At 50.2% G+C, this 17,429-nt stretch overlaps 1 protein-coding gene across 3 annotated transcripts; it reads right to left on the minus strand.

The window, feature by feature from the left end:
• Window positions 1–282: 282 nt before the first annotated feature.
• CCDC167 (coiled-coil domain containing 167) lies at window positions 283–14,904 on the minus strand. Of its 3 annotated transcripts, none has more exons than XM_065401568.1 (4): window positions 14,844–14,904; window positions 7,756–7,850; window positions 4,896–4,948; window positions 283–1,243 (listed from the first exon to the last, which is right to left on the minus strand). In XM_065401568.1, the coding sequence occupies exons 1-4, from the start codon at window positions 14,880–14,882 to the stop codon at window positions 1,140–1,142; spliced, it is 291 nt and encodes a 96-aa protein (XP_065257640.1). In that variant the 5' UTR covers window positions 14,883–14,904; the 3' UTR covers window positions 283–1,139. The 3 variants fall into 3 exon arrangements, with proteins under 3 accessions (XP_065257640.1, XP_065257639.1, XP_065257641.1); XM_065401567.1 differs by having other exon boundaries at window positions 14,784–14,904; XM_065401569.1 differs by lacking the exon at window positions 14,844–14,904 and adding an exon at window positions 14,233–14,314.
• Between the last annotated feature and the right edge of the window lie 2,525 nt (window positions 14,905–17,429).

The raw sequence follows: 17,429 nt of genomic DNA on the forward strand, positions 1-17,429 counted from the left end.
TGCTAACCAGATGCAAGGGGCTCCATGTAGCCCCATTTGTTTTTTCTGATTTTTCAGCAAAATCAGTAAGATTCTGCCCACTGCTGCCTAGACTGTTCCCTGCAATGTTGGAACGGATGGGCTGGTGCATTCTGAAGTCATGGTGTTACAGCCAGGCTGACACTGCCTTGAGTGAAGAGCCTCATACTAGCTATCTGGTTGCCGATTAGTTGGATTTCCAGCTGCAGGAAGTGCACAGGCAGGGGGAGGCTACAGGCAGATGCATTTGCTCTTTCATGTGTTCAAATGACTTTATTTAAAAAACAATACAGCTTCAGCCCTGAGTTCAGAGCGCCCTGCCATTAAGCCAGTGAGTTTTAATCCTTGGTGTCCCAGAACTATCCCTCTGAGACTGCAGTTCCTGTTGCTGGGCCCTGCCTCGGGGGGGGAGGGGACAACTGTACATAGACACACACCAACACCCAGGGTTTAGGAACTGCTATTGTCTTCCTGCCCTCTTAGTTCATTTGGCTGAGTGGCAGGAAAACACCACCCCAAAGACCCCATTTTCAGGTCGTGACTCCTCTGGCCCCCTCCAGGTTAGCGGGAAGATATTTGGAAAAGTGTCCCTATAACTGGCACTACTCCACATGGGGATTTTTGGCAATCACAGGAGAGGGGCACAATGACTGAACTCCCCCTTAGAGCTCTAGAGATTGGTCCCTTCAGCTCAGGGTTGAGGCACAGTAAGAGGGAAGCTTTCCCAGGTTCTGCCTGGGCTGAGCAGAGAGGATTTCAGGCTCCAAAGCCTTGTAGTGAGCTGCAAGGAACAGAGAAGGCCCACTCGGAAAAGGGGAACTTGGGTCATTCATCCCCCTGAAATTAATTTGCAGTCTCTGTTCCACAGGCCCCCCAGGACAGTATGTGGCTCCAGCTGAACTCCAGTCTGCTCTCCAAACCCACTGGTGCTGTGTCTGTAGCTTCCCGCTGCCTTCAAGCTCCTCAGCTGCCAGAGCTGAGGCTGTCCAGGCCATGAAGACTGCAGGTGCCGAACGGTCTGAAAAGCTGACCAGCCCCGTGGGTGGGAGACACATCAGCTGGAAAGGAAGAGGTCTTTGCAGTGGAGCCCTGGGGTCCGTAGTGAGAGTTCTGAACCATGATTACATTGTCCAGCAGGTGTAAACAACAATAATCAACAGCACTATGGCCATTGCAATGGCTGCGTTCTTGCGATTCTCCTGACGGAGCACTTTTAGTTCTTTCTCTAGAAAACAAAACCAAACCAGCATATAAGATGCAGCCTCATTTTCTGGAGAATGGTGTGGGAGGGTGGTTATAAAGACAGCTGGTACTGCCAGTGCTGTACCTGGCAGTCTGCAGGACTCTGTCTAGCACCAGCCACTGACTTCACATGGGAAATACAGAGGTGGTGTTGGTTTTAAGTGTCACTTCCCCAGCTGGGCTCCCACCTCTTCCCTGTGGCCATCTGAATCAGGACCGTGGACAGAACTCCGTACACTGCTCAAGCTTTGGCAGCCATCCTGCAGCCACACATACAGTCAGCTGCTTTAATAGGTGTATTTTGCTGTCTCCTACATAATACATCATTGCCTGTGCAGAAGCAGTTCATGATCTTTACACTGTATCACCTTTTAACAGTTCCTTGGCACTTCACTAGTACAGATCCCTCCCTCCCCGATCGATGCTGCTAATTCCAGGCGGATAACCCCTGTGGGCTGGGAAGGGAGTTTTGCACTCTCACCTGCCAGCTGCCAGACAGATAGGCAGCACACAGGGTAGTTCAGAGCCTAGTGCACTTGATTGAAGGAGCATGTGAATTCTGATTAATGCTAATTTTGTGCCACTCAGCCTGAGATCTCAACATGCTTTGTGAAGATGGGTGGGGATCACTGCCCCTGTTTGACAAAGGGGAACTGAGGGGTAGGGACAGTAGGTGGCTGCTAAGAGCACACAGCACAGAACCCAGGAGTCCTGAATACTGATTCTCTGCTTTACTAGATCCAAGTCCAATCCTCTCCCCTGCAGTATTTTTCTGAAGCAGCCATAAGCTATTAGCATTTGACATGCAAGCCTCTACCCTATGATGGGTTCCTAGAGCAGGATTTCAGCTTTTTGCAGGGGTTTTTAGAGTGGCACTGGGTCTGTTACATGCACCCTGCTGAACAGCCACTGCACTGCTGCCACTTGGGAATCCAGTCTATTAAGGGACCATTGTGTTGCTAGCTGACTTTACAAGGGGAGGTTAAACTACTACAAGTGCTTACTTGATAAGCAGCTCAGTGGTGACCCTGTTTGTTCTGAGTGCAGCAGCAGAACGCTCCAGGTGTGACCCCTTTTCTGGTGCTGCTAGAGGAGTCTGGATGGGGTAATTTAATCCACCGTCCTGCATTTGTTAGTTCCCTAAGGCCAGCTCTGTATGAATCTGCTTTACCCACATGAGCCCCTGCAATCTGACTTTAACAATGAAGTTATGAGCTCTAGCCCCTGGCTGAGTCCTAATTCTCAACTCCCACAAGCCTCGGTCGCTCAGCGCACTGTGTCCCCTCCACTTGCACTCTGCTTGGTGATAATTTGTGGATCCAGAGCTCTCACAGATGTGTCCTGGAGAAAGGGCAAGTGCTAACCCAGAAAAGGGTTTGCCTATTAGTTCCACACTATCCCAGCTGCTGCCAGCATCCCCCACCCTGCCCAAAGTGGGTGATAGGCCAAAAAGTTTGCCTCCCCTGGTCTGAGGGCCGCATCGGGTTTCAGAAATTGTATGGCGGGCTGGTTAGGGGAGGGGGTTGTGCCCCCCCAGAACTCCTGCCCCATCCACACTCCCCTGCTCCCTGTCCCCTGTCCGCTCCCAGACCCCCTGCTGCCCCATCCAACCCCTCCTCTCATTCCTGACAGCCACCCCGGACCCCTCCCCCATCCAACCACCCCTTCTCCCTGTCCCCTGAGTGCCCCTCTACCCCCTCTCAACCCCTTATTTCCCACCCTGACCCCTATCCACACCCCCACCCCCTGACCACCACCCCGAACTCCCCTGGCCTCTATCCAACCCTCTCTGCTCCCTGACCCCTTACCGTGCTTCCACAGCTGCGCCGCCCGGCTGGAGCCGGGCCACCGCCCCCACCACACAGCACAGAGCACCGGGTCAGGCCGGGCTCTGCAGCTGCACTGCCCCAGGAGCTCACAGCCCCGCCAACCAGAGCATTGCGCTGGCAGCGGAGCGAGCAAGCTGAGGCTGCAGGGGAGGGCCGGGAGTTAGCCTCCCAGGCCAGGAGCTTGGGGGCTGGGCAAGACGGTCCTGCGGGCCGTAGTTTGCCCACCCCTGTGATAGGCCAATCCTTGCTGCTGCCTCGGACGAAGTCAGGAAGGAAGAGACCAAGCTCTTCGACAGGTTGTAAACCTTACGCCGGGCTTTGCTGAGCCCAGCCTGGCCTGTGCTAGTTATTCAGACTGAGGTTACAGAGTGGGGAGAGGAGGGGGCATCAAAACTCAAGGCCCCCTTGTGCTGGGTACAGTACTCAGCACAAGACACATGACAGCTTTCTAGGCAGCTTCCCTGCCTGCACAGCAGACACCCACCTGTGCGTTGGGGACTCTGCACAGATAACCTGCTGGGTCAATGAGGGAACCCAGCCAGGAGCTCCCTCACTCTGGGAAAGCCCCACACGTTCACTCACTTCAAGGAGTCTGGATCTACATGAAGGACAAGCCTGTTGAGGATCAATCTCAGAGATGCAGCACTGATGTCTCAGGAATCATCTCCTGATGCCTATGCCCAGGGAGGAACTGGGGACGGTGTGTGCTGACTAACAACCACAGCAACTCTGCTCAGCACGCAGCAAGCTACAACATACCTGCACAGGATGCTACAGGCAGATCCTGATGCTGCAAGGGAATAAGTGTCTCCATTTACCATTGATGTCAAGGAGCAGGGAGGGCACATAGCCCCCTTTCAGGATCAGGCATCAGTCCACAGGTAAGACTCAGATGAATCTAACTAAGCCTTGTGTCAGAACCTCAGGAGGGGACAAGTTTAAGAGTTGAATGTGGCTACAAAAACCTCAATTCTGCCAGCAGGGGGCAGCCTAATGCCACGCAGTACACCCAGAAAAAAGAGGGAGGAGAAAACACTTCCTGGCTGGAGATTGGAATAGAACGTGCCGGGGACTGCACCACATACAAAGCAGGGGAAGGTGGGGGGTGTCCAGCAGCTGACCCATGGTGCATGCCTAGAGTACTTGAGAGGGACTCCAGCTACACCACATTCACATTAGTCCATTGCGGGGATGGGTATAGGATGGGGAGGGCAGGATGCTCAGCCTTCCCCTACCTGGCTCTGGCCTTGAGGTACTCCACCTGTGTCAGTGCAGACTGATGTGCTCTCCAGGGACAGCCTGGGGCCTGAGCCACTAGAGATGGGGCAGACACTCACGTGAGTAGAAGCCTCCCGGATGGTTTTCTACTGTGCATTTGGAAGAGGTTTCAGTTGCACTGAATTTTATTTTTTGAACCTCTGTGGTGACTCTCGGGCTGAGATGCGGGGAGGCCAATTTGCTGGCCAAGACTTTCAAGAGAGACTAGTGATTTTAGGTCCCCAACTTGAGATGGCCTTAAAGGGGCCTGGTTTCCAGAGGGGAGGTGCGCAGCACTTCCTGCGGAGCCAGACCCCTTTAATGGGCCTCAGGCTGGTCCCAGCTGTGCGATACCTGAGGCAGGAGCCTGCTCTCAGATTAAAAGCGGCTGAATAGATCTGCCTCAACTTCTCCCTCAGTCATTTTTTTGCTCAGCAAAACCAGAGAGTGGGGCAGGAGTTTAAATGGGAAGCTGAGTGTAGTGCAGACTGTGGCCATCCTGCCCAGCCGCTGCTCGCTCCGAGTGGCTATATTTAAAGACGGCCTTACCATAGGTTTCAGCTTTGGTCACAAGCAGGCTTCTCTCTCTCTCCAGTGACTTTCTGTAATGAGAAGAGGCGGCCTTGTTACACACCGGCAAATGCTACTGCTCTGCACAAGCTCATATGCTGTATGGTGGTGGAAAGCCTCTGCCCCAAAAGAGGAGTTCTGGGCTTAGGGGAAGTGCCTTTCCAATTAGCTGGGATAGCTGCTCCCTCTGGAGCAAGAGGCTCTGATGTCTGCCCCAGGAACAGGCAGGGCCTCGTACGCTGAGTGATCACATCCCAGGGAAGGCATGAGCTCTTCTGATCCAGTGAGGAAAATGCCCACAAGCTGGGCTGTTCAGAATGCTCGGGGAAGCAAGGAAAAGCAGCCCCTGGCCCTGGGAATGGGGCATGGGCGTGTGGAGGCTCAGGCCTGTCAAAACACCATTGGACAAAAAGAAGCTTCTGCACTGTCACAGCTGGTCTCACTCACACATGGAGCCTCGCTGTGCCCGGCCCCCTCCCCCCGAAAGGAGGCAATGGCCTTGGTGCAGAGTCTGGAAGAGAACCCCCCACTCCCTGACTCTGCCCAGCAAATCACAGGCCCCATGTTGTTCCCACATTTCAGAGCCAAAGACTGAAGAAAAATTCTTCCCTCCTGTTTCCAAGGCCCCCGTTTTGCACAAACTCCCCAATGGCTCAGGCAAAGGAGCTGTGTCTGATTGCAGTAAGAACCAGCTGTATCACACAGAATTCAGGGTGATTGAAAGCCCTGTATTTTCAGCTGCACAATGATTGATTAATCCACAATTTAAAGGCCTGAAAGCTGCTGCAGCTCTGGGGAGTGCGGTGTAAACAAACACACACCAACAAATTATCTATCTCCCTGCTCCAAGCAGGCTCTGTGGCATTGTGTCATAGGGCTGTTTGGTCCCCTTTAGGGAAAGCAGGCACTTTAAAGCTGGATACAAGCCTTACTGTACAGTTAGTTAAGGGAAGAGAGAAGGGCTGTAATAAGGCAGGGTGCATTAATAATAGCAGGAGCGGAACAGAAGGACTCTGAAATACATCCGGGGAAAAGGAAATGCAGAGTGCAGCCCATGAGGAAATGAGAAGAGACGCTTAAGCTGCCTGATTCTGAAGTAGCTGAGCTGCTGTATCACTGTTTACAAACCTGCCTAGCTAGAGAAATCAAGGGAAAAGGCTCTCATGCTTAGGAAGGAAATGAGACTGTTTAAAAAGCATGGCCAAGCTGAACACATGCAGCTCCGCAGGACTGAATGACACGGAGCCCCAGGCAATGAAACACCAAACTTACTATGAATCCAGTCAGGCTTTAGTTGGAGGGTGGGGACAGCAAAATTGGAAAGCAGACCTATCCCGGTGACTTAGGCTCACCAGGTCAATAGCTTCCCTCATGGGACAAACAGTAAGAAAAATCTGGAGATAGCAAAAGCATGAGCGGCCAAGCTTGGTCACTTCCCTGGCAGAAGACTGAGTGGATGTCGCAGACCCAGGCACTTCTTCTGACACATTTGTTCTAAGGACAGGAGCCTTATCACACGGATTGGGAACTGGCTGAAGGGCTGAAATCAGGGTAACGATAAGTGGCAATACATTGAATTTGAGGGCCCGGGAGATAGTCAGTGGATCACTGTAAGGCTGGGGCTTCTGGTCACATCATTAACAGAAAAAGACTGACTAATTTGAGGGAGGGTAGAGAAGGTGCTGGGTGATGTGACATACAAGGAAGAGTTTAACCTAGGACAAAAAGAGTTTTGTGAGATAAGGACTGAAAAAGTGGGGAGAGAGGAGACAGAACTCTCTGAGAAAGGAGAGAAATTGAGCCTGGTAACCCATGGGAGAAAACTAGGAGTTATGGGGAGAAACCAAGCCCAGGAACATTTAGGCTGAATAGAAGAACTTAATGGCAAGTCTGAGAGACTGGAAGAGTTTCTCAAAGGAAGAGGTAAAAGCACATTGCTTGGGACACCTAGAACTGGACCGAGCGCTGGAGAATAGATTAGAGGGAACAATGGGCTGATAGGATCTAGTTGGTGGGCTGCTCTCTTCCTGTGCCTACATTTTGATGGCTCAGTTTCTCTGTTAGGAGGAGAGCAATAGGCTGCTAACAAATGGAAGAAATGGGTCTCAGCAGGGACATGGCTGAGGCTGGGTGATCACATTCAGGGAAAGGCTCTGCCTATAGCACTACTAGGGTTAGGGGACCAAGTTACAGCAAGGTTCCATTCGAGAGTGGAAATGGAAACTAACCATCTCACTGCACTGTTGAGAGACATAGTTAGGTCCACTCTAGGCTATCACCAGGATCCCTGTTGCAACCAGGTCCCCATGCAAACATGCATGGTGGATGGAGTCAAAATTCAGTCCCCTTGGGATTATTCTGACTGGATTCCACCTAGCATTTGGCTTAGGGCGCCTTGAATATTCAGCACACACTAGTTACTGCACCTCTGAACTCAGGTGGTCTAAGCAAGATCAGTTGCATGCTGCTACCCAGAACATCTGTCCAGCTCACACAGCTGTTTCCTATTAGTGCTGGGGTCCAAACTCTGGAAGCAAATAGGACTGGGCATTGCTTGGGCTACATGCACAGAGAGTTTGCAAACAGGGAAGCAGAATGACATGGACATTCTGACCATGTCACCCCCTGCCTCCCTGGAAGAGAAAGAAAACCAGTTCTCTCCATCCCTAAACAAGCTCCAAATCGGGGGCCCAGCCTGGCAAACTCAGCAAATTCTTGTTCTGGCAACAGAGGTTTTACTGAGTACTACCAACAAAGCTAACTGTCAGTGGTTTGCATGAGCACACAGCAGGCTGCAGCATCACTATCCAGGGGTTGAATAGAGGGGAATCACCAGTACCTTCCTTCAGGACTGAGCTCCTCTCTGCGCAGCTTAAGGTCCACCTCCTCCATGCTTTGTCTGCAGAGGGACAGCTTCTCCTCCAGGCCATCAATCTGAAACACACAGCAGCAGCCACAATAATCACTGGCATCCGACTTCCCTCCGCAACCCAGCAGCTCCGGCCTTCCCAGCTCAAGAGAAGGGGTGGCAGCCCCACTGCGGTGTCTTGCCACCTCACTCCTAAAAAAATCAGCTGAGCTATGGGTTTCATGAGGCTCTCTGATCCCCTGGCCTGAGCAGAGTGCATGGGTAAGTTGCCTGGAACACAGCGATCGCAGCAAATGGATATTTATCACTGTAAGAATTCAGTACAGCTCCATCCCACGCAGCTGGGGTGCTAAGTCCTTGGGCTATCAACTCCAGTTGTGGCTGGAGTAGTACTGAAGACCCCTATAGAGGCCAGTGCCTCTTGTTAAGATCTGATCATCCTTCATTCTATGCCTCGCCTCTATTTGCCTTGGCTTTTCCCCTTTACTCACAGGCAGAGAAGTGTCCTAATGGATGTTTACACAGTGAGGAAGGGGATCAAGTGAGAGAGACAGTTCACCCTGGCAAGAACCTCAGGGACTAGGCCCTGAATTAATGCTGCAAAGGGGAACAAGCAGTCAGGGAAGCAAAGGTGAAACAAGAGTGCATGAGGCACTTCAGCCTGGCTGTGTGATGTGGGGGTGGGAGGGCGCAGCGGATGTCACATTCTCCTCACTAAAATATGTTAGCTCCACAGCCTCCAGCACAGACTAGTTGTAGAGATCCTGAACCACAGATGAACAAACAGGCTCAGCACAGAGGTCTCCAATATTTGGTAGAGTAGAGCAAGGACAAAGTGATCCCCATTGCCTCTGCCCTGCTGAGAGATTGCCATCCTGCACCAAGTATCTGGGTTCAGTCACGGTGCAGCAAGAAGTTACGGCAGCTACATAAGCTAGTCATCTAATTAGCAGGTTTAATTTATTTTCCAAGAAGCTGCCTTTATTCTGGGGTGAGGAGGAAAGGAAAGGGGGAGAATCAAAGGGCTGAAGCACAAACAGAGGTGACCAACATGCCTGAGTTTGGGAAGGACTCCCCCAGGAATGAATTATACCACAGCTGAACAACTCTGCAGGGAATCCCAGCTATTCCAAGCCCAGCAACCAGGGCTTTAAGCTTTCCAGAGGGAAAGCTCTGCCTTACAGGCTTGCAGTCCAGTGGGGGAAATATCAGGGATAATTAGACAAGGTGACACCCAAATCCCAGCAAGAACATGGCCTTTGCCATTAACTAGCTTTGAAATCATTGCTAGCCCCACTGCAATCATCTGCCACCACACCCTGTGCTGTGCGTGAGCAGCAGGCTGCAGAAGCAGGGCTGAGGAGGGGCAAGCGGCCAGAAGAATTGGATCTCGCCTGGTGAGATACTTCAAAACCTGGGAGCTGGGGAACAGCAGCATTCTGCGTAAATGAACCTGGTGGAATGAAACCCAGCTGCCTTGGCTTTCAAAGACCACGTCGTCCTCCAAGGTAGTGAGAAAAGATGTTACCACCGATCATTACACAGGAAAATCAATGGCACTGATCTCTGATTAACCACTTACAACTCAATCCTGGACTAATTAACAATTCTCTCACACGCTGCTCAGGGCAAGCACACAGGCTATCACAGGGGGGCAGCTGAGCAGACTCAGCATAGGGCAATGAGGGCAGTAACTCAGTGGGCTCATTAGAGAGCAGCAGCAGGGGAGTCTGGTGGAGTCAAGTCAGCACTTGCCCCTTTTACAATGAACCAGCAGTAGAATTTTTCCACTAGCCACAAACTATGATTTGATGGAGCTGGTGGCCAAAGGTGGCTTCTCTTCTTGCACTGTAGGGTCCGGACGGGGCAGGAGCACAAGGGCTGGTGTGGGATTTTGTAACCACTATTCTGACCCCCAACAATTCCAGCGGGGTGGTGTCAGGAGACATCCCTTTGGCCCCACACACAATAATTTGGCACCTATAACAGTGAGATTCAAGCCCCCCAGCTTCTTACCAGACTGCAGTTTCCAAGTCAGCAGTATGATTATTTGTATTTCCATAGCATTTAGGAGCCACCGCCATGGACCAGGACCCCACTGTACAAACACTGACCCAAAAATGGTCCCTGCCCCAAGGGGCTTACAATCTAAGTACCAAACTAGAGACAACAGATTGATACAGAGAGAAGGGGCCTTGCTGTCACTGACGAAACACTGTGTGGATCCTCCTGGCAGCAAGAACAGCTTCCCCTGAGCCTACACAGCCCAGAGCTTGCACTGATCCAGGGAACATGGTCTGGATTTCCTGGGTGGGGGAGGGAAGTGAGTGGTCATGTTTAACAAGCAACTACATCATTAGCACGTTGTCAAAGAAACCCCTCCAACAACTTGTGTCGAGTGGGATGATAAAAGGGGCATTTTTTAAATGTGTTACCTGAAGTGTTTTAACTAATTGTGTTAACGCCTGCTGTAGACAGAACATGTAACACATGCCAGCTAATACATTCACCTTTTATCTTAGTCTAGTTAGACAAACCCCATGACAGAGCAGTCAACTGCTAGCACCAATGCTTAATCAGTCATGGCCAGCGGTTCCTCCCCAGTGTCTCTTTTCCTTCCCCTCTCAAAGCCACCAACTACCGGCTCTTCCTTAAGGGTGCCTCTCATTTTGTTTGCCGTCTCTCAGTGCACGCTTCACTCACCACTTTCACGACTGAATGTGATTTAAGTAGAGTTTATTTTGTGTCACTCCCTCACATTTTGACTTTCTGCCAACTAAAATCCTCCAGACGCTTAATTATGATTAAAAAGTTCCAACTATTTTTATAATTTCATCAAAACCAAAGCTGGGGTCCTGCAGAAGCAGCTCACAACAAATGTTCCCCAGAGCTGTGCTGACACCTTTGTTGAGGCTGGGGCACAAACAGGTGAAAATAATCTCCACTAGGAACACAGAGAATGGGGAATATTAGTGATGGAACAAAATCCCTTCCTCTGGACATTTTGTTTCTTTTCCCTGGTTTTTCTGCCTTGTTAATGGGGATAAGAAGATTCCTAGGTTCTATTCCTGTCCCTAACATTGATTCACTGTGTTACCTTGGAGGCAGGTGACAACACCTGTAAATTGGGGGACTACTACCTACCTCGCTGAGGGTGGGGGGATTGGAAGGTTTAATTGTTTGTGAAGTGCTTAGAGCTCCTCAGAGGCACGGCACTAGAAATGGGCAGACGTCTCTCTGTATGTGCTAGCCTGGTATGGCCGCTCCATTACCTCACTTGGGATTTTTGACTCAGGAGCCGGCATTGAGTGTGGCTGCATAGTCCACGCAGTCTTTTGTTACCAGCAAAAGAAAAGAAAAAATATAATAAGTGCTGGGGAAGAAATCAGAGCAACCCCATTGAGAATTACCCCTTATTCTGAGGGCTGCCAGCGCCTCTCCCAAGGGTGCCGTAGACTGTAAAACTTTAGAACTTGAGAAACTGTAAAGCTTCCACAAAATCCCCAGGGGCAGCTCTCCACAGAGCTTCCCTAAGAAGAAGCTGTGTGTTTGAACCTGCTGTGGATGGAAGGAAAGCATTTGCTCCTACTAACGAATGCATGGAGAGGTTAGCTAGGGTACAAACGTAGACTTATCAGAGGCCCGTATGAAATGAAGCTGCATGGGAGCTGCTCTTGGTCCAGGTTCCTAGTGGGACACAATATCATCAATATAATTCACACCAATTGGTCTCCTTATAGGTAGCCTCTGCCAAGAAGTGAATGTGTCACAGTGACCAAACTCCTTCTCCTGCTCCCCATGGCCCTTAGAGGGGGTCCCCTCCAAGACTGGGCTGATAAGCTTCCCACATGTTGTGTACATTACTGCTGTCCGAGCTCTATTTGTTCCATAGCCAGACAAAGGACTTCATTTAAGTCAACATCCTCTTCAACTAGTAGCAGTCTCACTTTAAAGTAATAACTGAAGCAGGTGTTAAATATCCAGCAAGGAGAGAGCAATCAGAGCGCACACAGCTGCCCTTCACCTGCACAGCCACTGCCCTCCTGCTACCTGATCAACTGCTATGAAAGGAGCTCTGGGGTGAGGGACCAGCAGTTTTGCACACAACAAGTAAGCTGAAGAACATTCTGAAGCCAGCTGAATCCCTTGCTGTGAGATGTACCACCAGGCACAGTAATTTGCACCGAATTCTGGCTTCATACACGTGCCATCTGGAGACCTCTGAAAATACAGAGCTTTGGGGCAGATTCAATCCAAATTGGCTTTATGTTTGTTACAAATCTCATTTGCCCAGGCAGTCTTGGGAAGGGAGTCCAAAACCACTCGCACATGGCAGGAAAGGAAAGAGGCGGCCCTGCTTACGGAGTTGGGTTGGATCCTTTTTTAATACATTTTGTACTGAATTAATAAAAGCATTCTTCCTAGCAGAAAGGCTAAAAGCACTTTTCAAGAACTGACATCTGCCCTCCGCCTTTATGAATCCCCTAATTAAGATGCTGGCAAACAGCCATATCACAGATACGCCAACATCCAACAGCGTTAGGTAATGAGGTTTGTGTCTCATGACCCTCATAAAACAGATCAAAGCCAAACAAAAGCATTGGGGGGGGGAAATCACCTCCCAGAAGCAGCCTCGTCCCTTGTCATCTACTAGCAGGTTCAAGGTATTTCTCTCCATTTGTTAGTCAGTGGTTCCTGAATCCAGTGTTGTAGGCTCAATTATTAATATCAGCCCAGCAAAGATTGAATTTGTTTAGGTTCACATGCTAACCTCTTGGTTAATGGACCTATTTCAATTTTCACTGTGGTCTTACAATAATTTTACATTTCAACAAATCATTTCACCAACAATAGAGAGTACATCCAGCAGGGCTGAAAACATTTACCAGACATCTACTAGCCAGAGGCCAATACAACAGAATGAAGGAGGAGGATTCACCAGCTCAGTCCCTCACTATCAACTCCAAACATTGGGAAGGGGGAGTGCTAGGATTCCTACCAGGGTGCTTTTCCCAGGCCCCTCCTAGGGACTTATCTTTCAGATCACTTTTGGCTAGTAGCTACTTCTCTTGGACCTCCACCTTAAAGGCTCCTACTCTATTTCTCCCAGCCCCATGGCTACGGAGATGGGAGTGAGGGCATCAACCACCCACCTATTCGCCATTATTGGGGGGTCCTTCCTTCCCTATGTAATTAGCTCCTGTATCTACCACAGCCATTCATAACTTTCTGAAGCAGCAGCAGAGTTAAACCACCACCTACCAGATTCTGAACAGTGCCCATGAAACCAACCAGAGTCTTGCTAATTTCTCCTGCTGTTGAGGCTCAAGAAGTTCTGAGTAGCAGCATTGTCACTGGGGGGGCTGCCTGTTGGAAGATCCTGAGCTTGTCTAAGTACAAAAAGTTGCAACAGTTTAACTAAAGGCATAATGTCAAATGGATTCAACTTTGTGTGAGGACTTGGTTACATCCGTTTGAACCGGGCTTATATTGATGTGGTTTGCATCCGTAATTTATAGATGCAAGCTCAACCATGTGCCAGGTTTAAGCCGATGCAAGAGCATCCACACACAAAGTTGCATCTGTTTGAATTACACTTTTAGTTGAAGCAGTGTGCCTTTGTGTTTAGAGCAGGGCTCAGGAAAAGAGCCTTGCATCAGCTCACATCCATTCCTATCTGGAAGGTTTTCTTCACAAGCATAAAGGCTTAGAAGATAGCGATGTTAAATGAAAGTTTAAATGCTGAAGATGGAGGTGCAGCTGAAAGGTGTCCACATATTTCCAACCTAAGACTCAGATCCATCTACTTTAAAGAGACCAAATTCATCCCTTTTTAAAATTGCCTTTCACAGAATCATTTGTAGTTAGAAGGGACACTCACTTAGTTCCTTCCCCATCATTGTGGCAGGATTGAGTCGATATCCTTAAACCACCCTCTGGTAGACAGGTTTCAGGTCTCAGCCTCTGACAGCCTCAGCAAAGGTGGTTCTACACCATCCCAAAGCAGCTTGTTTCATCACCCAAACTCTTTGGAGTTAAAAGATTCCCAATACCCTCCAACATTTAACCAGAATTCCCTGCTGCAACTAAAGCCCCATCACTTCTCAATCTGTGATCAGACTGTATAATCAGGCCATGTCCTCTTTATAACGTGCCTTCATGGAGGTGGAAACAACTACCATGTCTATTCTTGACTGTCATATCTCCAAATCAAACATCCTCAGTTCTCTGAACCCTTTCTGAACTCTTTATCAGTGAAACATGGTGCCCAGAAATAACTGTTGTCTCAAATAAAGGCCTAAATAGGGCTAAGCAGAGCAGAAAACTACCACACGCAACACTCATATAAAAATAAAAAAAAAGAGCTCAATAAGACATTTGCTTTTTTGGTCACAGTGGCACACAAAACATGCAATACAAGCCTTTTCAGTGATGTTTTTGCCCTACCTGTATTTCTCTGTTTTGCATGTGTTCACTGGATTATGTCTCCACTTCCCATTTCTCTCTACTGAATCTCACTTGATTGGTTCGGGCCTATTTCTTTCATTCATTAGGAAGAGACTGATTTTTAATCTCATTCCCCAAAAGCATTTGCAAACCACTGCCTTCTCCAAGGGAGACCCCTACCCAAGGGAGAAGGGAGTGAGCAGGAACACGACATCAGCAGGACAGAAAAACTCCAAACGGCAGCACCAGCCAGGGCCCCAGTTTGCAGGGGAAGAGCAGAAATGGCCCCAGAGGCACGGGATACTCTTGCAGCTGCAATCCTCAGGAGAGACCCCATGGATCTGGGGGGCAGGAGAGCCCGTCAATGAAGATCTTTCCCTTACACATAACAACCCACTCCCCGCATCCCCCACCTCGCCCTCCCACTCGCCCCGTCCCCCATTCACCCGCTTCCCACTCCCTTGCCCTCAGCCCCCTACATGCCTCTCCTGCCCCCCACCTCGCCTCCCCTCCCCTCGCCCCCATGTTCCCTTCTCGCCCCCACCGCACACCTCCTGGCCTATCCCACAGTGACCCCGCTCCCAGCTGTCTGGGGGAGGAGGGGCTGTCACCTCTTGAGCGACGCTTAGCCCCTCTCGCCTCTTAACCATCTTCCTTCGCTTTGCCCCGAATGCGCATGCGCAAGGTCCATTTCTGTTCCGGGACACGTATGTCGGGGAAGAGACCTGAGCTGCCATCTTTGTGAGGGGCATGCCTTAACGCAGATGCCATCGTTGTGAGGGGGCAGTCGCCGCCATCTTTGTGAGGGGCACACCTGAATACAGCCACCATCTTTATGAGGGCTACCCGCCGCCATCTTTGTGAGGGGTTCCTATCTAAACCAGCCACCATCGGAAGAGGAGGTCAGCCTTTCAGACGCCCCTCTGCTTCTGGCATCATGGCAGCAGACTAGACTAGGCAGCGGGCCTCTCTTCTCTCTAGGCCTCCTTGTCTGTGCCGATCACACTGCTCTGCACCGGGGTACATACAACACTCCCTTTCCCTCCGTGTAGCAATCTCCCTTCTCGCCTGTGTCCTGGGTAACCTGTGTCACTTTCATCCCTCACATTGTGCTGATGGTGTCCACCTCTCTCTTCATTGCATCACATCACAGAACCATCATAGTGTAATTCAGAACCATTAGTGTAACACAGATATAGGTATCTTGCACCATACCTTTGCCTGGCACTTTACAGCAATAGAAAGACAGAACCTTGCCCCAAAGAATCTATAATGTTTGATGGCAATGGGAATAGGAGTGTTTCCTCCATTAGACAACCACAAGAAATGATGACTGGCAAGGAACGGGGGTAATGACAAACAAAGATGGCATGAAACAAATGTGTGAAGCTTGGGGTGGGGGGAGATATAATAGAGGTCTATAAAATCATGAATGATGTGGAGAAAGTGAATAAGGAAGTAAAAAGCAACAGAGGGTCCTGTGGCACCTTTAAGACCTTTGCCCCGAATGCGCATGCGCACGGTCCCTTTCTGTTACGGGACACGTATGCCACAGGACCCTCTGTTGCTTTTTACAGATTCAGACTAACACGGCTACCCCTCTGATACTTGAATAAGGAAGTGTTATTTACCCCTTCACATAACACAAGAACTAAGAGTCACCCAATGAAATTAATAGGCAGCAGTTTTAAAACAAACATAGGGAAGTACTTCTTCACACAACACACAGTCAACCTGTGGAACTCATAGCCAGGGGATGTTGTGAAAACCAAAAGTGTAACTGTGTTAAAAAAAGAATTAGATAAGCTCATGGAGGCTAGGTCCATCAATGGCTACTAGCCAAGATGGTCAGGGACATAACCCCATGCTCTGGGTGTCATAGGCGCCGACTCCGTGGGTGCTCCGGGGCTGGGAAAATTGGTGGGTGCTCTGCACCCACCGGCAGCTCCCTGCCCCAAACCCCCGCCCCCATTCCACCTCCTCCCCTGAGCGCGCCGTGTGCCCGCTTTTCCCCCCTAGCTCCCAGCACTTGTGCCACGAAACAGCTGTTTCACACAACTGGGAGGGATGGGGGAGGAGTGAGAACGCAGTGTGCTCGGGGAAGAGGCAAGGCCGGGGCAGGGATTTGGAGAAGGGGTCCAATACGGGCAGCGAGGTGGCGGAGTTGGGGTGGGGACTTTGGGGAAGGGATTGGAATGGGGGCAGGGCAGGGGCAGGGAAAGGGTGGAGTTGGGGCAGAGCCGGGGGGGGGGTGCGAGCACCCACCGGCGCCGGGGAAAGTTGGGTGTCTCTAAACCTCTGACTGCCAGAAGCTGGGACGGGATGACAGGGAATGGATCACTTGATAATTGCCCTATTCCGCTTGCTCCCTCTGAAGCATCTGGCACCAGCCACTGCCAGAAGACAGGATACTGGGCTAGATGGACCATTGGTCTCACCCAGTGTGACCGTTCTTATGAAAGGCCAGAACTGCAAATGAATAAAGGTTATATGCAGCTTAACAGGAAGTGTCCTGGCTAGTTCCCTGCCCCCAGGGAAATCAACAAGATAAAAAGACTGGACAGGAATGACGGGTCTTTTTGCAGGAGGACACACACACACAGTCTCTTCTGCACACCAGCTGCCTGTCAGCCAGCTCCGCACCTGGGCTTCAGTGCTGTTCAGGAACCACAACCCAATCCTGCTGTGCTGGTAGGTGGTGGCTGGCTGCAATGTGGGATCCAGAGAGTGGGACTGTACAGCAGAAGGACATGCTCAGAGCTCCAGCTAGGAAGAAGATGATCTCTTTGAAAAAGAAAAGAAAAGGCAAAAATAATTGTTGTTCTGCTGCACATTGTGGACACTTGGAACTTTAGGGTGCCAGTGAGGATAGAACTCGGAGCCTCCTACTCCAGAAGCATACGGCTTTACCACTTAAGCTAAAAGAGAATCTCCATGAAGAGTTGGAGGTATAGGGCCTATGCCACACAGCTGAGCTGTCCTGCTGAGATTTGTAGAGGACCATGCACTAGCCAGTTCATGACAGTATCTTAGTAATGCTGTCATATATCTACGGCACTTTTCATCCTGATGAATCCCAAAAGCCCTTTACTATAAAACACGCAATAGTGCATAAAAGTGCCAACACTTACCACTGAAATGCAATCACTTTGGGTGGTGGGGGGAGGGAAGAGACATGACAACTATTTAAGAGAAAA

The sequence above is a fragment of the Emys orbicularis genome, chromosome 3 (assembly GCF_028017835.1).
Source record: "Emys orbicularis isolate rEmyOrb1 chromosome 3, rEmyOrb1.hap1, whole genome shotgun sequence".
In the NCBI taxonomy this organism is placed as follows: Eukaryota; Metazoa; Chordata; order Testudines; family Emydidae; genus Emys; species Emys orbicularis.